The sequence below is a fragment of the Bos grunniens genome, chromosome 7 (genome assembly GCF_055505025.1).
Source record: "Bos grunniens cultivar Pamir isolate PY7600 chromosome 7, Bosgru_T2T1.0, whole genome shotgun sequence".
Taxonomy (NCBI): domain Eukaryota; kingdom Metazoa; phylum Chordata; class Mammalia; order Artiodactyla; family Bovidae; genus Bos; species Bos grunniens.
The window spans coordinates 62442768-62464828 of NC_141171.1; the positions used below are offsets into that span (position 1 = coordinate 62442768).

Sequence of the window (22061 nt, forward strand, 5' to 3'; positions counted from 1 at the left end):
CGAGTTCCCTCCCCGGTCGCGCACTCATTCCCCGCCCCCGCCCCCGCCCCCGCCCCTTCCCTTTCTTCTTCAGGCACCGCCTTCATCCTCCGAAGGCGAGGCCTGACGCCCACGCGTGAAGCGAGGGTCTAAACGAGGAACCTCTAGGGGGTGGGGCCGGGAGAGCTCTGTCCAATCCCCGGCCCCGAAATCGCAGATCCGGAGGGGGCGGGGCACATTGGGAAGTGGCCTCATTCAGCTTTGCATAGCAATGCACAGCTTTGCATAGCAATGCACAGCTTTACATAACAAACACGGGCAGGTATTTAACAGAGTCGTCGCCTCCACGAAACTGCAGTTAACCAGGCGAGGACCCACCCTTTACGATGAGCCCCCTGTTGCAGGCTCCCTTCTTGGTCTCCCTGGGCTTGCTTCTTGCCGGCCCAGCGCTTCCTGCACGCATTCTCCAGAACCGGGTGAGTGCTCTCTCCTTTAGGAGGCTGCTGCTAGCATCCCTGCCGAGCTCGGGCTGTGCGGCTTAGGGTGGGATAAGGAGGTAGCCTCTCCTGTCTCTAGAATTACTTTTTTGCAGTAGAACTTCCCAAAGTCACTAATCGTGGGACTCTGAGTGGGTTCTTTTCTCTCAGCGCGTTTCAGTTGGATTTTGGTTTCCCTATCTGGACAGAGGGCTGGCTGTAAGGCCTTGCTCTGCACCAAATTGTTTTGGAAGGATTAATCTCACTCTCTCCTGTACTCTCCTGTCCTCTTTCCAAATGTCTGAGTGAAGTTTTGTAGAATTGCAAGACCAGTTCTCTACTCCCAGGCCCAGAGACTTAGCCCCATTTACTTGTCCCCTCTTTTACCCCGTGAGAAGGCCTGGCACCCAACTGCTCCCCTCTGTACTTCTCTGAGGCGCTGCCCGTTCTGGTGGGTGGCTGGTTCTGAGAGGCTCTTCAGGCCAGAAGGTCCAGACTTGCTCCTCTGGCAACAAAGCTGCGGCCCCACTCCTGGGTGTGAGTCATGGAGAGGGTCCAACCTACAAATTTCCCCCTTGTCATCTCAGTCACTGTGCTCCAGATCCTTGGGAAAGGGAAGTTCTGTCATTCTGAGAAGTAGAGAAGCCTAATTCCCTGGCCTCTGCTGCACAGCTAGGGGTCAGACACTTGCAGATCCTTGGGAAAGGGAAGTTCTGTCATTCTGAGTAGAGAAGCCTAATTCCATGGCCTCTGCTGCACAGCTAAGGGTCAGATACTTGATACCTTTGGCAGCAAAGAGAGAGTCCTACCCTAGGTACCCTCCCGCCAACCAGCTTGCAAATGTTTGTCAGAGCCAGGAATAGGGAGGTATAGGGGAAAGAGGAATAGGACTAGGAGACTTGGCTTCTGATCCCTCCTCTGTCTCTAATCCATGGGCGTGGCGTTTGGGCTCCTTAAGCCTTGGTCTGCTCATCTGTAAAATGGGCTTGATAACACCAGCCTGCCTTTATCAGTGGTTGTGGATGAAGGGAAATGCTTCCCTGGATGGAAAAGCTCTTAAATCTTAAACTTAGGAAGTGATAGAAGCCAGTATGCTCAGTCTCACCCTCCCTAAGGGCAAAGAGTCTATTTTGCCAATTGAATGGAGGAGCAAAGAGCTCTTGGCTTTATTGTCCCAGAGAATTCACAGTTAGTCCCTGAGTGTAGGTTGCGAATGTTTCTCTGGGCTCCAGATCTGACTACTATGGGGTGGAATCTAGCTAAGGCTGGAACTTTCCCTGTGTTCCTGCTCTCCTGCATATCTTGGGTGTGGATGCCATCCCAGACCAGAGTGTCTTAGGTTGGCAGTTTTGGAGAGGCCATGAGACATCAGGGAGTTAACCCACCTTACTCAGCCCCAGGGAGAATGGTGCTCATCTGAGATTCCACAGTAATGGGTACTTCTTTCCATCCTTATCTTCTATTGTCTGGGTTTTCTCCGGGCTCATGTGATTTGGAACCCTGACCCTGAGACCCTGGGCCACAGGAAGGCTTGAGGTGACAGTGAGCAGTGAGCATGAGGAAACTAGACTGAGTTCCAGTTCCTCTTCTAGCATTAAGTGGGTCTCATGGCCCTAGGCTGTGGTGAGCCTTAGATAACAGGGGAGAATGTCTTGCCCCAGATTGGGCATACAATAGGTGCTTAATAGACACTCTGATACTGTTGATATCATTTACTGTGCACACACTATGTGCTGTGTGTTGAGCCATGTGCTTTTTTTCCCCTGATAAGCTTACTTTAGGGGAATAATTATAGACATACAGAAAAGTTGCAAAGAAAGTATAGAATTCCCACATACCCCTCACTTGGTTTACCCTGTTAGCATCTTTTTACCACCATGGGGCTTCCCCAGTGGCTCAGTGGTAAAGAAACCACCTGTCAATGCAGGAGACTCAGGTTTGATCCCTGGGTCAGGAAGGTCCTCTGGAGGAGGGCATGGCAACCCACTCCAGTATTCTTGCCTGGAGAATCCCATGGACAGAGGAGCCCGGCAGGCTACAGTCCATGGGGTCGCAGAGTCGGACACAACTGAAGCGATTTAGCACGCACGTACACATCCATTGGAATTCCCTGGTGGCTCAGACGGTAAAGAGTCTGCCTACAGTGCAGGAGACCTGGGTTCAATCCCTGGGTCGGGAAGATCCCCTGGAGAAGGAAATGGCAACCCACTCCAGTATTTTTGCCTGGAAAACCCCATGGACGGAGAAGCCTGGTAGGCTACAGTCCATGGGGTCGAAAAGAGTCAGACACGACTGCGCGACTTCACTTTCACACAAGCATTACCATGGTACATTTGTCAAGACGAGAAACCAACAGAGGTACGTTCACACTAGCTCAACTTTCAGACTTCCATTTGGATTTTACCAGTTTTCCCACTGATGTCCTCTTCCGGTTCTGGGATCCAGTCTGGGGCACCACGTTGCATGTTGTCCTGTCGCTCCAGCTTCCTCTGGTCTGTGACAGTTTCTCAGTCGTGTGTTTTCACGGCTGTGACAGTGTTGAGGAGTTGGGACCTTGAGAATCTGTATTCTTTCTGTCTACAAATGTCTCACCGTAGTAGCCCTGTGAGAAGATGTAATTATGCCCACTTATTAGATGAAAAAATAGAGCCTCAAGAAGGGTCACTGACCCCTGTTCCCAGCGGGTGTGGTTTTAATCCAGGTCTGTGACTTGCATCCATATTTCCGCATCCACAGCTGTACCTTTGCCCTCTTCCAGATGCTGCTTCTTCCCATATGTTAGCCTGGGCTGGGATGACAGATTTCTGGTGCCAGGTCTGCCCTTAGTGGGCACTGCTAAGACATCATACCTCCTTTTCCTGATGAGCCTGGACTTGGCTGCAGAATTTATTATGACAGAAGCCTCTAGTCAGTCATTGAGAAATCAGTTTGTTAAGTCTCTCCAGGGACTGGGGGAAGGAGAAGCAAGACACTTTAGACACTTCAACGTGGAATCAATCCTCACGGTGAGTCAGGCTGCCTTGGCATCTGTGAAAGCGGCTCTAGGAAATGGCCAGTCCGGCTACCCACCCTCCAGGCCAACTCTTAGTCCCAGGCACTCTTTCATTTGATATTGGCCTCCTAATTGGTCTCCCCTTACCAAACAGGACCCTCTGCAATCCATTCTCAACCATAAACCAGAGCAGGGCACTCTCCTGCAATGGCATTCCATTGCATTTATAGGAAATCCAGCCTCCTGATGATGACCTACGAGGTCTTGCATTTATTAAATGACCCTGCTACCACTCTACCCTTAACTAGGCGCCTCATCCATTCTATCTAGCCCACTGGCCTTGTAGGGCCCAGAGCAGTTGAGTGTCTTCCCAATGCAGGGTGCATGTTCCTTTGCTCATGTTCCCTCTGCCTGAACCTTCTTTCAGTACATACATGGCTGGCTCCTCATCTTGCAGGATTATCTCTTCTCAGGACCCTATTTAAGTAAGTCCTTTGTTACTCTTAACATGACCCTCTGTTTGTTTCATTTATGGTACCCAGAGATCATAGTGGGTAATATTTATTTACATTAGACTGTAAGCTCCTCACTGCAGGGCAGGCACATCTCCAATTGTTTACCTCTATGAATAGCACTTGGCCCCAGGCCTGTGATCATTGCTCCATAAATACCTGTGGATTGAACACTGAAGGAAACATTTGTTGGTACCTACCCCCAAGGGGCTGTGGGGAACACAGGGATGAATCAGGCCTTTCTTAGTCATGGTCTGATGCTTCATTCCAAGGAACTGAAGCCCATTCCAAGAAGCTCAGGTAAAGGGAAGTTTATTTCAGGTATACAAGGAATCGCATGGAACTAATGGCAGGAAGCAGGGGCTGGGGTGTCTAATGGCTATCATTTAGGGAGCCAGCTCATGCTTTGTGTCTGGCATTGGGTTATGAGCTTTATGTATTACATGCTGTCACCCTCGCGGCGCTGTCACAGGTCTGAGAGGAAAGCAGAAATGACTCCGCTTAAAAGATGAGGAAACTGCAGCTCCAAAGGGGAAACTGGCTTACAGAATCACATGATATGGTGGTCAAGCTAGGGTTTCAAGCCATGTCTACTGACTAAAGCCTTGATATACCCCATGTCTCACTCTAAAAACATGCTCTTGGCTACTCTCCTGCACTGCCTATTTAGATAGGGGGCAGGGGAAGGGGTGACTCTATCTGTTCTCTTTTCTACAGACCAGCAGAGCCCTTAGTTCTTGACCCTTTGACTTGGTCACGAGTCTGTGTTCTGGTTCCATCTTAAAGTTTATGACCCATGACCGCTCAAAGCCCAAAATCCTCTGAGTGAATTTGCCTCTGTTTCACTTCCCAAATTGGAGGCAGAGAGACTCTGTCAGCCTAGTCTGTGTTAGGTATGGTCTTCTGGTCCACCTACCTGTGGCTGTGTTGATGATGGAGGTTGACTTGGGGATGTGGGGATTGGCAGGTTTTCCTTCTAAGATGGGATGTGCCTGGGGGAATACTGAAAGTCTCTTGTAGATGGCCTTCAGATGGGATGTGCGTGGGGGCAATACTGAAAGTCTCTCGTAGATGGCCTTCAGGGGGCTGGGAAAAGTGCGAGTGGGTGGGCAGAGCCTGCAGGGTGTGGGGAGTGTGGTCACAGACAAGGTTCCGTGGGAGTGGGGAGTCAGTGGTCATTTGTAGTTAGACATGATGGTGGAGTCAGGAATCAGGAGACTTCTTGGGAGATGTGGAGGAGGAGGAAGAGGATATGCTCAGCAGAGGGGAGGGGGATGACTTGGGGTGTGGGACCAGGCAGGGCATGAGCAGTGGGATGAGAGTAAAAATGCACTGGTTAGGGTTGGGAAGTTTGTTCACTGGGGATTGTTCATTAACAAGTGGCCCCCTGGGGATCTTTTCATGTGTGTCCTAGTCCCTTCCTGACTTAACTGTCCCTCCTTGAGGGTGCAGTGTTCCATGCTGTTATGTTCCCCATTGTTTTGTGTTCCTTATTGTTCCTGGTCCTGGACTGGGCCCGAGGTGTGACGTGAATCAGGTTCTGGGCATGGGCTGTAAAGGTGAATCCTCCAAAAACTTCCCTCTGAGAAGATGCCAAGACTAGCAGAGGAGAGGTGGGTGGAACAGGGAGGTGAGGGATCACAGAAGGTGGATATGGCTAGTCACCTAGCTAGTCACCTATTCTGAAGTTCAGGGTCTGTGATACTGTCCTCTATAGTTCATGGCACACACTTGGGAGACGGTCTTTTAAGTCTTTTAGTTGAGTCCTGCCTACAAAATGGGTAGGACCAGAGTTATCCCAGGTTTACAGATGTGGAGTTGCAGATGAAGCTCAGAGCCAGCAGGTACCTCATCCATAGGCACACGGTCAGTAACCGCTCTGTTAATTCTTCTAACCTTTTGTCAACTCTTTTCTTTCCTTGCTGCTATATGTCCTTGGCTCTCCCAGCTGGGTAGCTTTTCCTGGGATAACTGCGATGCAGGGAAGGACCCCGCGGTGATCAACAGCCTGACTGTGGAACCTGACCCCATTGCCATTCCGGGGAACTTGACCATCACTGCTGAGGCCAAGACCAGTGCTATCCTCAGTGATCCTCTGAAGGTGAGCCCAGGGTCAGGGAGGCACTGGAAGGAAGGTGCTGTGGGCCAAGGGCAGGGCCCTGAGGCATGTACACTCAGGAAACTTAATATTTTTGGAATCCTGGAATCCCAGAGCAGCAAAAACAACATAGATTTGTTTAAATGTCATTTCATAGGTTTGCCTTTGTATTTTTGTTTCAGAGTAACCAGTTCATTCCTGCCTGCTGCCTGTTTTGGGGGTGGATATTTGTTTTCATACAAAACAACAAAGGCTTTCTGTGTATCCATGGCAATTATATATATCATAGTCCTTTCCTCATTGCTACCTTTATACCATATGCTTATACGCCTTCAGCCTGTTCTGGTGCAGATCTATTCTGGCACCAGTTCCACTGGGCTCTTTAAAAAGTTTTCTGATTTGGAATCTGTGTCCCTGAAACTGCCCTTTGACTTGGTTAATCACAGCCCCTACCTCATATGTTTCTGAGCTATTATTGAATTAGTAACATGGAGAGTGCTTTGCACATGGCCTGACACTCATGACCAGCTCAGTACACATTCAGTCAGTTCAGTTTAGTCGTTCAGTCGTGTCTGACTCTGTGCAACTCCATGGACTACAGCACCTGGACAGCACGTGGACAGGTCTCCCTGTCCATCACCAACTCCCAGAGTTTACTCAAACTCATGTCCATTGAGTCAGTGATGCCATCCTACCATCTCATCCACTGTTGTCCTCTTCTCCTCCTGTCTTCAATCTTTCCCAGCATCAGGGTCTTTTCCAGTGAATCAGTACTTCACATCAGGTGGCCAAAGTATTAGAGCTTCAGTTTCAGCATCAGTCCTTCCAATGAATATTTAGGACTGATTTCCTTTAGGATGGACTGGTTGGATCTCTTTGCAGTCCAAGGGACTCTCAAGAATCTTCTCCAACACCACAGTTCAAAAGCATCAATTCTTTGCCTTTCAGCTTTCTTTATAGTCCAACTCTCACATCCATACATGATTACTGGAAAAACCATAGACTTGACTAGACGGACCTTTGTTGGCAAAGTAATGTCTTTGCTTTTTAATATGCTTTCTAGGTTGGTCATAACTTTTCTTTCAAGGAGTAAGCGTCTTTTAATTTCATGGCTGCAGTCAACCATCTGCAGTGATTTTGGAGCCCCCCAAAATAAAGTCTGCCACTGTTTCCACTGTTTCTCCATCTATTTGCCATGAAGTAATGGGACTGGATGCCATAATCTTAGTTTTCTGAATGTTGAGCTTTAAGCCAACTTTTTCACTCTCCTCTTTCACTTTCATCAAGAGGCTCTTTAGTTCTTCTTCACTTTCTGCCATAAGGGTGGTGTCATCTGCATATCTGAGGTTATTGATATTTCTCCCAGCAATCTTCATTCCAGCTTGTGCTTCTTCCAGCCCAGCGTTTCTCATGATGTACTCTGCATATAAGTTAAATAAGCAGGGTGACAATATACAGCCTTGACATACTCCTTTTCCTATTTGGAACCAGTCAGTTGTTCCATGTCCAGTTCTACCTGTTGCTTCCTGACCTGCCTACAGATTTCTCAAGAGGCAGGTCAGGTGGTCTGGTATTCCCATCTCATTAAGAATTTTCCACAGTTTATTGTGATCCACACAGTCAAAGGCTTTGGTGTAGTCCATAAAGCAGAAGTAGATGTTTTTCTGAAACTCTCTTGCTTTTTCGAAGATCTGACGTGTGTTGGCAATTTGATCTCTGGTTCCTCTGGCTTTTCTAAATCCAGCTTGAACATCTGGAAGTTCATACTTCATGTACTGTTGAAGCCTGGCTTGGAGAATTTTGAGTATTACTTTGCTAGAGTGCGAGATGAATGCAATTGTGTGGTAGTTTCAACATTCTTTGGCATCGCCTTTCTTTGGGACTGGAATGAAAACTGACTTTTTCCAGTCCTGTGCCATCGTGGTTATCTGGGTCAATAAAATCTTTTTTGTATAGTTCTTCTTTGTATTCTTGCCACCTCTTCTGAATATCTTCTGGTTTTGTTAGGTCCATTCCATTTCTGTCGTTTATTGAGCCCATCTTTGCATGAAATGGTCCCTTGGTATCTCTGATTTTCTTGAAGAGATCTCTAGTCTTTCCCATTCTATTGTTTTCCTATTTCTTTGCATTGATCACTGAGGAGGCTTTCTTATCTCTCTTTGCTATTCTTCGGAACTCTGCAATCAGATGGATATATATTTCCTTTCTCCTTTGCCTTTCACTTCTCTTTTCTGAACTATGTGTAAGGCCTCCTCAGACAACCATTTTGCCTTTTTCATTTCCTTTTTTTGAGGATGGTTTTGATTACTGCCTCCTGTACAATGTTACTAACCTCCATCCATAGTTCTTCAGGCACTGTTAAGTCTAATCCCTTGAATCTATTTGTCACTTCCACTGTATAATCATAAGGGATTTGATGGGCCTAGTGATTTTCTCTGTGTTCTTCAATTTAAGTCTGACTTTTGTAATAAGGAGTTCATGGTCTGAACCACAGTCAGCTCCTGGTCTTGTTTTTGCTGACTGTAATAGAGCAGTCCAGTGGTCATGTACGGATGTGAGAGTTGGACTGTGAAGAAAGCTGAGTGCCAAAGAATTGATGCTTTTGAACTTTGGTGTTGGAGAAGACTCTTGAGAGTCCCTTGGACTGCAAGGAGATCCAACCAGTCCATCTTCAAGAAATCAGTCCTGAATATTCATTGAAAGGACTGATGTTGAAGTTGAAACTCCAATACTTTGGCCACCTGATGCGAAGAACTGACTCACTAGAAAAGACCCTGATGCTGGGAAAGATTGAAGGCGGGAGGAGAAGGGGACGGCAGAGGATGAGATTGTTGGATGGCATCACCGACTTGATGGACATGAGTTTGAGTAAGCTCCAGGAGTTGGTGATGGACAGGGAAACCCGGCGCGCTGCAGTCCATGGGGTCGCAAAGAGTCGGACACAACTAAGCGACTGAACTAACTGACTGCAATTTTTAGAAGTTGGATGACCCAGATTCTGTGAGCCATGGGCAAGACTGGAGTCTGTCCAGGAATGCCTTTTCTTTTGATGTGTTCCATAGGGTTTGGCATAATTTAGAACTCCCTTTTTTGAGCTCTCAAGTTCCAGTGTCCGAGACCTTGGTTTCCCCATCTTCAGGAGTGGTAAATTGCCACCATGTTTGGCATGTACTTATTTCAGGCTTTTAGACACATGGTGTTTAGGCCTGATGGGTTAGCTTTCTTCTCTCTCTCAAGTACTGTACCCGCAGTGCCTCTGCCCGAGCCCTGTGTTTGAGGTATAAGTGCCTCTCCCTAGTCTCATCAAATGGCCCCACTTCAAGTCAGTGCGTCTCTACCTACAACTACTATCCCTGAGCTAGAAGAGACCAAGAGAAAAGTCATTGTTTTCAACTTGCAAGACACTGTACTCTTAGGATGTCATATCTGGTAGGTCTCTTCAAGATTATGACATCCAAATATTCCATGGTCAAAATGGAGGAGCAGAGGCCTGAGAGGGGAAGGGACTTGCCTAAGCACCCTGGTGGGTACGGAGATCCTGATTCCATTACCTGCCAGTGGCTCTGTCTGTCCTGTGTTGCCAGGTCCTGTGATACAGGGGTTTATTTAGGTTGAGCTGTGGAGGTGCTAAGGAAGTCCTGGACTAGAGGGATTGATGGTTCCCTTGTTACTCAGCCTTGCTTGCTCTTTTTTTTTTTTGGCCACGCTGGGTGTCTTGCAAGATCTTACTTCCCCAAGCAGGGACTGAACCTGGTGCATGGCTGGAAAGCACCAAGTCCTAACCACTGGACCGTCAGGGAACTCTCCTTGCATTTTCTTCTGAGCCATATGAGCAGGTGGACTGAGAGCAAGACTGGAAAGTCAGTCATGGTTTGTAATCCCCCAGTAGCAGTAGCAGGCTTGGGCTATTGCTTAAGTTCCAGGCGCCCCTACCAAGTACCTCCTGTGCTATCTTGTCCTGGCTGGGGGACACCTAGCACCTGGTAGATGCAGCCCACAGGCTTCCACTCCTGTAGGAGCAGCCCAGGCAGGACTTGGTCTCTGGTGGTCCCCTTATCTGGGTGTTCTTGTTCAGGGCAGAACTGGCTTAACCATTTTCATTGGGATGTTGGCAAAACCAAGAGTGGTACTGGCTAAGAGGAGAGAAGTCCAATAGGAAGAATTTTTAGATTTCAGGCAGTGTGCTAGCTATTTGACAGGCCTTGTGTCACTCAGTGGGACCCTGCGAGAGTCTGACACTCTATAAAGATCTCATTTTGGAGATGAGGGAATGGAGACAGAAGAAATTCTCCAAGGGTACCATACTAGGGCTTCCCTGGTGGCTCAAATGGGAAAGAATCCACCTGCAATACGGAAGACCTGGGTTCGATCCCTGGGTTGGGAAGATCCCTTGGAGGAGGGCATGGCAACCCACCCCAGTATTCTTGCCTGGAGAATCCCATGGACAGAGAATCCCATGGACCGAGAATCCCATGGACCAAGGAGCCTGGTGGACTACAGTCCATAGGGTCGCATAGAGTCAGACACAACTGAGCGACTAAGCGCACACCATACTAGGAAGTGGCTGAAGTAGCATTCACTTTCAAGCCCTCGGCTCTTCTAGGCAAAGGGTTCACTGAAGCAGGCTTGGCAGAGAGGAGAGAGTTGGGCTGAGAGGGGGCTATGTGTGACTGGGGGTGGGGGTAATATGTGGGGCAGCAGAGTGGGAGGAGGCACATTTGAGTCTGTCCACTCAGGATACACGGTGCGTGGACTGCTCTGTCCTCGACCTGGGCCCTGACATGTGGGTAGTTGGAATGCTGAATCCAGAGCCTGCAGAGCCAGCCTGAGCCCTGCAGGCTCAAGGGGAATAAATGCCTGTTCAGGACTTGCCTCTTCGAAATGGAAATACTAGATCAAGTGAGCCTGGAGGCTGGGATTCATGGAATGCTGTGATGTTACAACTGCAAGTGATTTCTTACCATAACACCCACAGAGAATCAGACTTCTGCTCTTTGCCGACAGTTTGCTCTGATACCCCGGGGGGATGCGAGAACATGGTCCCTAAGGGACAACTCATTTGGTTCTTAGGCAGCTAATACTTCGTGAATGCTTAGCCCATGCCAGGCACAACTGGTCAGCCCCAGCCTCCAGAAGGGGAGCAGAATCATGGCTGTGTGGAGGTGTGTAGCACTCAGAGGTCTCCTCACCCAGCTTCTCTCTGGGTGCAGGAAGTCCTCCAGCTTCCTCAACTGGGTCTAGGACCCCACCTCTTCCTGAAGAAGTTCCATCCCTTGTGACCTCACTAAGATTGTTAAGATCTTCCTCATACCAACCCCCAAAGTGATCTCCCTGTAAATTCTTATTGTTTTCAGTTCTGTCTTTTATGGCTGCATGGAGGAAATAGGATCCAGGAATAGCAAATAGGTTTCATCTTGGTAAGCAACTCCAGTCAGCTGGTGGTAGCTGCCTGAGGTCCTAGGAAGGAAAAGGTTCTGAAGCCAAGACTGGGCTCGGAAGGGAAGTCTAGAAGCAATGCCATAGTTAGCCAATTAGCAGTTACATGACAAGTGCATTTCACCTTCAACCAATGGATAGTAAATACCTAAAGAATGCTAAGACAGTGTGTTCAGTGCAGGGGGGAAACGAAGTCACATTTGATTATTAATGGTCTGCTGTGGGCACAGGAAAGGCTAATATTGGGGCATGTACCACAATATTGTCATTTCTGGATCAGAGTATTGCCAAGATCCCATCCAATTAAAAACTCTGTGTTAAAAGAAACTGCTGACCTTTGAAAGAGGAATTGGAATTGTACATTTTCTGCAACTCTCTCACCAGGTGGAATTAACTGTGGAGAAGCACATAGCCGGCTTCTGGGTCAAAATCCCATGTGTGGACAACATTGGTAGCTGTACCTATGACAACTTCTGTAATTTACTTGAAATGTTAATTCCCATTGAGGAACCCTGCCCGGAACCACTGCACACCTATGGGCTTCCCTGTCACTGTCCCTTCAAAGAAGTAAGTACAGGGAGGGGAGAGCATTTCCCTGTGACTGGGGTAGAGATGTGACATTGGGAGACATTCTCTTGCAGACCTGGACATCTGTGGGTGTAAATGACCCGATCTATCTTGAATCACTTAACTTTTGGGGGCCTCGGTTTAGCCATCTGTAAAATGGGAAACTTGATGCTTGATCTGACCTCCAGTGCCCTTCTGCTATTACATTCCATGCTCTACATGACTCTTAGGAGAGTGGGAAGAGGGGCAGTTCGAAGTTGCAAACTTAGAGGTCACTCCAGGAGAGAGTCACGTCTGTAGGCTCCCACTGACACTGGCTTTCCCACAGGGCGCCTACTCACTGCCCAAGTCCGACTTCATGCTGCCCGACCTGGAGTTGCCCAGCTGGCTCAGCACGGGGAACTACCGCCTGCAGACCATCCTGAGCAACAGTGCGAAGCGGCTGGCTTGTGTCAATATCTCCGCCTCCCTTAAAGGCAAATAAGGTGGCACTTGCCACTGCAGAATGAAGAGGGTGTGAGGAAGGCATCCTCTTCCTCTGTCTTACGTTGGCCAAGGCCAGATTCTACTCTCTGTCCTTTCTCAAGCCCTTTTCTACAATGATGATGTTCCCCTGCTGAAAGTCATCTTATGCCACTTACAGAGGTTTTAACTGTGGGCCAGCAGCCCTGACCTAAGGGAGGATGAGCCTGGTGGTTTTTGACAGCCCAGGACACCTACTGGGGTGGCTGTTGCACTTGCAGCCTCACCTCCATGGCTTTCTCTCTAAAATCTTAACTCATTTTCTAAGGAGGCTAACATGTTTTATGACCCCCACTTTCAGAATGACCCAATCTTGGTCTCCTGAAGTACCTTTATGATTTTTCTCATTGACTGTTTTATCTGTGTCACTGACCTAAAAGCAGAGTGAAAGTACTAACAGTTTTCATTTACTCCCACTCCCTCTTACAAGGAAGGGTCTGAAGGAATTGATCTAAATCTATTCCTCTATTAACTTCGATCATTTAGTGTTCTTTTTCTAGACTTGCCCAGTTAACAGTGGGGCGTAGCGTATCCTGGAGAGGCAGGGCATGTGGGAGAACAATGGAGAATGTGTATTTAAGGTAGTCTGCAAATTCAGGTGCTTTCAGGGCAAAGCGCGGGGCATCCGTGAGTGATGAGGGCCACAAGAAGCATGTTGTTTCCAGGCGTATCTTGCCTTTGTACAACAGCACTGATCTAAGGCAGCTGCTGCCCCATCTCGAGCTGGGGCTCTAATCAGGGATGTGAAATCTGGGCTGAGTTAGAAAGGGTACTTGCAGTCTATAGGGGCAGTTGCTGTCCAGCTATTGCCAGTGAGTTCCACAGGAGATTGTGGGCCCAGCATTATGAAATATTCTCAACATTTTTCCCCTCAAGAGGCCAGAAATCCAGACTTTTATATGAAATCCATTTTTAAATATTGAGAGTGAATTTTTTTTTTTTTTTAAACACTGCACAGGCAGAAGGGGCCAAACAGAGTTGTCAGTAGGGAAATCTGGCTCATGGGAGGCCAGTTCGTGGCCTTGGATGTAAGAACACGCATGCCTTGTCCTTTTAACCTCGGGACAACTCCAGCACTGTTTCGCCTTCTGTGGGGCCGAATCCATAGTGCCTGACCCCGTAGGCTCCTCCGATGCTGGGGGAGTGAGGTGGCCGCAGAGCTAAAAGCTCAGGGCCTCCTGCCCTGGCCCAGAGTGCTGTCAGGGTGAGGGAGGCAGCTGAAGAGGTGGCCCCACCAGCAGCCATTCTGTGGAGCAGGGATCCATGATGAGAGGTGGATTTTTATCAGGTGCCTGGGTTTATTCATCATCCTGTCCTCCTGTGACCAGCCTCAGGTTCGGGGCTCACGCGAAGCCTGGAATGGTAATAAATCTTTTTGACTTTCTGAGAATTCCTCCTTTCTTGTGGCTGCATATTTTTTCCACTGATCACATCTCAGGGTTTCCAGAGCTCGTTTGCTGGGTTGTTCCTGCTGGAAGAGTTTATAGCAGCCGGACAAGAGCTGAAGCAATGCCAGGGACTGACTCTTCTGTTTCTGGCTTGTGTGCTGCTTAGCATCTCTGCTTCATTCTGTCCCAGCACCATCCAGCTTCCGTGTGTGTTTGTTTGTTTTTGACCTTCTCCCTCACAGTATGGCCTCTCCAGCCTTTATTTCCTCTCCTGGCTCTTTGGGCATTATTCTCACAGACGTATTTTAGTTCCCATCTTTGCAGGGAAGGACGTTCAGTAGTTTGGTTAGTCTTTGTGTATGCTGTGCTTTCGGCTCAGATGCTCCTCCAAGTCTTGTTGAGAGGTGGCGAATGGTGAGAATCTCAAATCCCAGAGCAAAGTGGACTTTTTAACAAATGGTGCTGGGCCAAATGGAAAGCCATTTGGAAAAAAGTTGAAATTGGATCCATACTTAATGCCATAGGAAAGAATAAACTTCAAATGAGTCCAGGGTCTAAGTATTAAACATGAAACCATACAAAAAAGAAACATGGGTGAAATGTCCAGAGAAAATAAACACTGATAAAGTTGACTGCATAAGAAATAATGTGCTTTGCCGAGGACCAGCCCTGGCTGATCCAGGGTATTCGAAGGGGGAGACGGCGTCGGCGGCCTATTCAAATGGTAATTAGAGATATAAAGAGTAATAGCATGAGGATAGCTCAGTAGGAAAATTCAGTGGAGAAAAGAGGCTGAGTAGCTTGGTTTACGCAGAAAATCAATATAACCCGTGACACCAGGTTAGCTCTGACCACGGAGGCCGCAGGCGCCCTCTCGAATAGCGGAAGGTGCCCCACCTTAGACACCTTCTCGAGTGGGTCTTAGAAGCCCAGGCAAATAAGTGGTCGCAGAGGATATCCACGCTCCAGATGGAGACTTCAGCCGGAAGTTAAAGGAAAGAATGACATGGGGAGACCAAGCATTGGTGAGCAAGGCCTGTAGCTGTATTTTTAACAGGGGTTTATATACCCTAAGTTACACATAGAGGATAATAGGGGATGCAAAGTCAGCAGTTTTTGATCCTTATCAAAAATCAGGGTTTCTTTCCTGCAAATTTATCGTATACAAATGGTTTAGGTGATTTACATCATCTTCTGGCCAGAAGGCCTACTAACATTTTATGACTCTTGACAAGGACTTATCAACAAAGACTTATTTTCTCTAAAAGTAATTATTTTAAGGTTTGGCGCCATCTTCCAAAGATAAAATTGCATTCCTATAGGGTGGATGTGTAATGGGTTTACAACAAAGGAAAGAATTTATTACCTTAAGGGTCTAAAGTTACTAACACCAAGGCCACTACTTATTTTTTCTACATACCAACTATATTAATTAATACACATCCAAGGATACAATTCAGGGGATGTGAAAACTTGGCAACAAACATTGACTCATCAATGAAATCCTTTACTAGTTTTATTCTGACAGTTTCTAATTCTCTGAGAGGCTCTAAGCTATTTGAATATCTTAAGCTTCCCGTGCCTCTTGAGGCTGGGAGACTGTAAACAATCGTATGCATAGCTGTAGGAGTCCGGGTAAACTTGTCAGGCGAGTTAGAGAGCCATCTGAGGGGTTTGGATTTAAACACTCCTAATTGCCCAGGAACTTTATTAATTGGAGCTGTAAGTTAACTCTTTGACAGAGAGAGCGAGATGGTGGTAGGGGACAGCCCCCAGTAAAGTCAGAGGTGAGAGCACAAAGCAATAAAGTAGGCAGACTCTGGTTTTTTGGGGGGAAAATGCTCGAGAATATCCCGGCGGACTCCTGAGGCTCGATCCCGCCTTTGCGTATGCCGAGCCTCCTTCCTCATGACCTTTGTCACAAGCGGAATGCCTCACCGGCTCCCAGCAGTGCTTGGCAAGAGACACAGTCAAAAGACTGGAAGAAAATATTTATAGCACATATCATAGACAAAAGGTTAATAATATTCCTACTGTAAAGAATGAAGTATCAAGGGATCAAAAACCTGATAGGAAAGTTGGAAAAATAAATGAACAGATAAACTCTCACATAAAGATATAAAAATGACTCTTAAACATAATAAGATATGGAAACTCACTTCAAAATCAGAAAAATGTAAATTGAAACAATATTAACATAACATTTGTCAATTTCTTGGGTTGGTAAGAAAATAAGCACACTACCACAAACCACTGGGCCAGGCTGTGTGGGAAAAGGTCCCCTCAAACATAGCGGGTAGGAATACAGACTGGTCCAGTCCTGCATGAGGGGAATTTGTCAGTGTTTCTGTTCATGGAGGTTTCCCTGGTGGCTCAGAAGGTAAAGAACCCGCCTGCAATGCAGGAAAACCAGGTTCAATCGCTGGTCAGGAAAATCCCCTGGAGAAGGCAATGGTAACCCACTCCAGTATCCTTGCCTGGAGAATCCCATGAACAGAGGAGCTTGACGGGCTACAGTCCTAGGATTGCAAAGAGTTGGACATGACTGAGTGGCTAAACACACACACACTGTTCATGTAAGAAAAATACACATGTGTCTGCTCATATGTACATAAGGAAAAATAAGCTGGAAACTAATGAACTGGTTATTCACAGAGAGTGGAAAGAAGAGGGAAATGATAACAGGGTATAAAGGATGAAGAGGATGGGATGCTTCTGAGTATATCTTGATATATATCTGACTCTTAGAACCATAATAATGTTTCTGAATCCCAAATCATAAATCAAGCAGGAGATAAGGGAAATTCAACATGGAATATAAACAGTAACAAAATATATTTCAATAAATAATACAACAACACTGAAGTGGGTGGGAAAACAAAGTTACAGTATTTTGATGGAGTACTGTAAAGCAACAGAAAAAAGGAGCTGCACACAAATGCTGTATATGCTATAGTTTGTTTTTTCACAGGAATAGCGTTAGCAATCTAAAAGTATTTCCTGTGTATATTAGGACTGAGAAAATAAATGTGGATAATGAGAGCGTGGGGGCCTACTGAAAGGACACAGGAACCAACTGGAGGGAGCTCTCAGTGGCCAAGTCTTGGACAACTTGAGCAAGAAAATAAACAATGACAGTAATAGGTTATAATCCTTTGAATGAAAACAAACATCCATGAGTCTGTACACAACAGAATCTCAACTAAATGTAAAAGGAATGGTATTAATAGGAAAAAAAATCATTAGGTAAATGCTACTGTCAGAACTGTTGCAGATAAGGAACATCTATGGATGCTAAAATTATTGGATAAACATATGATGAGAAACAGGATTTTGCACAGTCTCAAGATACCTCCTCACAGGATACAATTACAAAGGGGGAAATGTAATGGTGGAGAAAACTGGCAGACAACACTTCCAAGTGATCCAAGTTAACATCACCAGTAAGTAATAAGACAAACTGACATCATGCACCTCCCAGTACGGTGTACTGATAAAGGACACTGACACTTCTCTGCTTTGCTCAAAATGTGTAATCTCAACTTTATCACAAGAAAGATCACACAAACCTATATTGAGAAACACTACAAAAGAACTGGCCAGTCCTCTTCAAAAATGTCAGGGCCACGAACAGTAAGGAAAGACTGAGGAACAGACAGATCAGAAGAGAATAGGAATTGTGAGATCTCAGATTAGATGCTGGATTAAAAAAAAGAATCAGAAATAGGATTTCACCAGGGTTAACTATTTAGGTTTAATAATTGTGTTATGTTTGGGTACGATGTTAACATTAGTGAAAGTTAGGTGATTTAAAGGCTTTCAAAATAAAAAAGCTATGACAAACCTAGACAGCATATTAAAAATCAGAGACATCACTTTGCTGACAAAGGTCCATATAGTCAAAGCTATGGTTTTTCTAGTAGTCATGTATGAATGTGAGAGTTGGATCATAAAGAAGTCTGAGGGCCGAAGAACTGATGCTTTCAAACTGTGATGCTGAAGAAGACTTTTGAGAGTCCCTGGAACAGGAAGGAGATCAAACCAGTCAATCCTATTAGAAATCAACCCTGAATATTTATTGGAAGGATTGACGCTGAAGCTGAAGCTCCAGTACTTCGGCCACCTGATGCAAAGAGCCGACTAATTGGAAAAGACCCTGATGCTGGGAAAGATTGAGGGCAAGAGAAGAGGGTGACAGAGGATGAGGTGGTGTGATGGCATCATTGACTCAGTGGACACAAGTTTGAGCAAACTCTGGGAGATAGTGAAGGACAGGGAAGCCTGGTGTGCTGCAGTTCATGGGGTCACAAAGAGACACAACTTAGTGACTGAACAACAACAACAACAATAAGAAAAAAGGTTGTAAAAGTATATTGCAGAAGTTTCTCCATGACAACGGAGAAGTGTTACAAAATAGAAGCTTATCAGGGCTTGCAGAGTCTGGGTCAGTGGGTGAAATCAGGGAGGGTTTTCCTGAGGAAGTGATAACAGATCTGACAAATGAGTAGGAGTTAAGCAGGTAGTTCAGTTCAGTTCAGTCGCTCAGTCGTGTCCGACTCTTTGCGACCCCATGAATCGCAGCACGCCAGGCCTCCCTGTCCATCACCAACTCCCGGAGTTCACTCAGACTCACGTCCATCAAGTCAGTGATGCCATCCAGCCATCTCATCTTCTGTCGTCCCCTTCTCCTCCTGCCCCCAATCCCTCCCAGCATCAGAGTCTTTTCCAATGAGTCAACTCTTCGCATGAGATGGCCAAAGTACTGGAGTTTCAGCTTTAGCATCATTCCTTCCAAAGAAATCCCAGGGCTGATCTCCTTCAGAATGGACTGGTTGGATCTCCTTGCAGTCCAAGGGGCTCTCCAGAGTCTTCTCCAACACCACAGTTCAAAAGCATCAATTCTTCGGTGCTCAGCCTTCTTCACAGTCCAACCCTCACATCCATACATGACCACAGGAAAAACCAAAGCCTTGACTAGACGGACCTTTGTTGGCAAAGTAATGTCTCTGCCTTTGAGTATGCTATCTAGGTTGGACATAACTTTCCTTCCAAGGAGTAAGCGTCTTTTAATTTCATGGCTGCAGTCAGCATCTGCAGTGATCACCATAAGCAGGTAGAGATGGGAGGAAAGAGTTCCAAGTGGAGGAATCAGTATATGTGTAGGCTCTGCAGCAAGATGAAGCTGCTTTTTGGAAACTGGACAAAGGCAGGTGTGGCTGGAGGGGAAAGGTGCCAGAAGAAGTGAGAGAGGAAGGGGAAGAGCAGATCACAGGGCCTGTGGTTCACGTGTGAGTCTCCCTGACCAGCAAGTCCAACTTTCTAAGTTATGGTCCCCTTGAACATTTCTCCTTAAGAGGCTCATATCACTGTAATTTCACTTCCAAGAGGTGTCAGCATGCCAAGCAGAGGTTCTGCTCTCCCCACCGCCCCAGGTTTTTTTTAGCCTTTAATCTTAGATCAGGGAATTGCTTGAGGGGCTCCTGTGTGGGTTTGAGTTTGGCACTGTGTCTGGATGCTGTTTGCTAGTAACAAATCTCATGACTCCTTAGAGTGTTGCCTGTCAGTTTCATTCCCAGGGTCACAGTGGCTTATAAATCACTCATGTCACTTGCGTTGACTTGGGAGCCAACTCTTGATGCTCCAGTTTCTGATGGACAGCTTCCACTGCCACCCCCATGCAGGGCTCGTGTTGCTTAGCAATCTCAATCTGTGTTCTATAGCCATCTCAACCCTCTCATTCCTCTTTCTTTCAGTGGGCTTGTTGAAGATCCAAATTCAGCTTCTCCTTAAAATGGTTCTGTGTAACATTCCCCCCAAAGCCCCATCACAGTCCATCTCAGTCATGTTAAGATGAATCACATTCTTGGAGACAAGAAATGCAGTGGGAAATGATTCTGAAGGTTCTGGGGGTCAGGAATCCTCCTAGAGCCTCTGTATCCTCCCAGATATCTCTATTCCAATGACCAGGTCCCAGTTTTTGCCAAGGAAGCACATGGGAGCAGAAAATTCACTACACATTGCTGAAATTGGAAAGGCCAATTTGGGTCCTAACAGTGATCTCAGAGTGCTGGCTGCAACCAGAAACTGTTCTGTACCAGTCATATGGTGGCCTGAGTCTCGTTATCTGGTAACTTACTTCCCTAATCTGAGTTCGCATATCATTCTATTCTGCACTCAAACCTTAGTGCCAGGGTTGGCTACCCACCATCTGCAGACTGTTCAGTGCTACAAGGAGCAGAAATTCTTGCATTCATTTTTTCAGAGGTTCTTTTGCAACTTAGAGTCTATTAGTTTCATGGGGTTTGCGACGGCTCTTAAAGTTGCATGCAAAATTTAATATGTATATATGAGAGTTGTATGGAAGGGGGATCCATGGCTTTCATTAGCTTCAACAAGGTGTATGACCCCTCCAAAAGTTATAAACCACTGTCCTATTTGCATTTTATTGTTCTATATTCTATAGTAAGGCTTCTATATGTGCCATAAAGCCTCACCTGCTCTAGGCTTATGGTCTGGGTCCCCAAAGAGCAAAGATTTTATTATTGGCATATATTAATAGCTTTCTTACATCTTGATAGGATGGTCCTCCCTACCTCCTCTTCCCTCATGATGCCATAGCTACTTCACATCTCCAAGAGGTTGTTCCTTGACATCTGACCATTGCTAAATGAATGAAGGCGCATTGCAGGGTGAGAACTCTGCCAACTCCAGCTGGGATTCCTGTTATTTAAGCCGTAGACCCAATCATCAAATGGAAGGCAAGGCTGAAAAGTGATGTTACCTAGAAATACTCATTATTCTGTAGATTTATGCTTTGCATACTTTTCCATATAATAATATAGTTCGCTGTAAAATGTTTTTAAGAAGTGGTGCTTCCATTAGAGTGAAACAGATCATTAAAAGTTTCCCTCACATGAAGTTTCTTTAGTTATAAAATCAACACATTATTATTAAAAATGTAACAACACAGGTAATAAAAAGGAAAAACATAGGACTCCCCTGGTGGTCCAGTGGTTAAGAATCCAACTTACAATGCAGGGAACATGGGTTCGATCCCTGGTCCAGGAACTGAGATCCCATGTGCCACAGGGCAACTAAGCCCGTGTGCCCCAACTACTGAAGCCCATGTGCCCGTGCTCTGCAACAAGAAGCCACCACAGTGAGAAGCCTGCACACAGCAACTAGAGAGTGGCTCCCGCTCGCCACAACTAGAGAAAGCCCATGGGCGCAGCAACGAAGACGCAGAGCAGCCAAAAATAAATACATAAAATTACACCCCCAAAACCCACCCAAAAGCAAAACCACCACCACCAACAAAAACGTATAAAACTTCACTCATAACTGAACCCACTTGGAGAAAATTCCTGTAATATTTTACTGGGTTGGCCACAAAGTTTGTTCAGGTTTTTCTATAACATCTTCAGAAAAATGGGAATGAATTATTTTGCAAACCCAATATATTGCACATATCCTTCAAAACTATTTGACTATATGCATACATGCATTTTAAAAAAGAACCAAAATGGCATCAGGTTTCACATTCTAGTTTTAACAGATATATAATGAAACTTACATATTGTACAACTGAATAAAATTTGACATATATACACACCTGGGAAACCATCCTCACAGTCAAAATAGTGAACATATTATCCATCACTTCTGCAAGTTTCCTCATGCCCATGCTCACCTCTCTCACCTTCAAGGAACCTGATTTTCTTTCTGTCGCTACAGGTTAGGTTGCTTTTTTTTTTTTTTTTTTATGAATAGAATGATACAATTTGCCACCAGCCAATGCAGGGAATACAGGTTTGATCCCTGGTCCCGTAAGATCCCACATACTGTGGACCAGCTAAGCCGTGCTCCACAACTACTGAAGCCTGTGCACTCTAGAGCCTGTGCTACACAACAAGTCACAAAAATGAGAAGCCCAAGTGCACTACAAAAAAGAGCAGCCCCTGCTCACCACAGCTAGAGAAAGCCTGCGAAGTGTGTATGAAAAAAGATTCATCCATGTTATTGTGTGAATTGATAGTTTGTTCCTATTTATCACGGAATTGTACTCCACGGCTTGGATACCCCACAGTTTAT

The 22061-nt window shown here is 46.2% G+C and overlaps 1 protein-coding gene across 1 annotated transcript; it reads left to right on the forward strand.

Moving 5' to 3' along the window:
- Positions 1–214: 214 nt before the first annotated feature.
- Positions 215–13972, forward strand: GM2A (ganglioside GM2 activator). The gene is made up of 4 exons (XM_086412510.1): positions 215–455; positions 5908–6060; positions 11878–12060; positions 12389–13972. Exons 1-4 carry the CDS (start codon positions 366–368, stop codon positions 12542–12544), a joined length of 582 nt encoding a protein of 193 aa, XP_086268636.1. The 5' UTR covers positions 215–365; the 3' UTR covers positions 12545–13972.
- The last annotated feature ends 8089 nt before the right edge of the window (positions 13973–22061 follow it).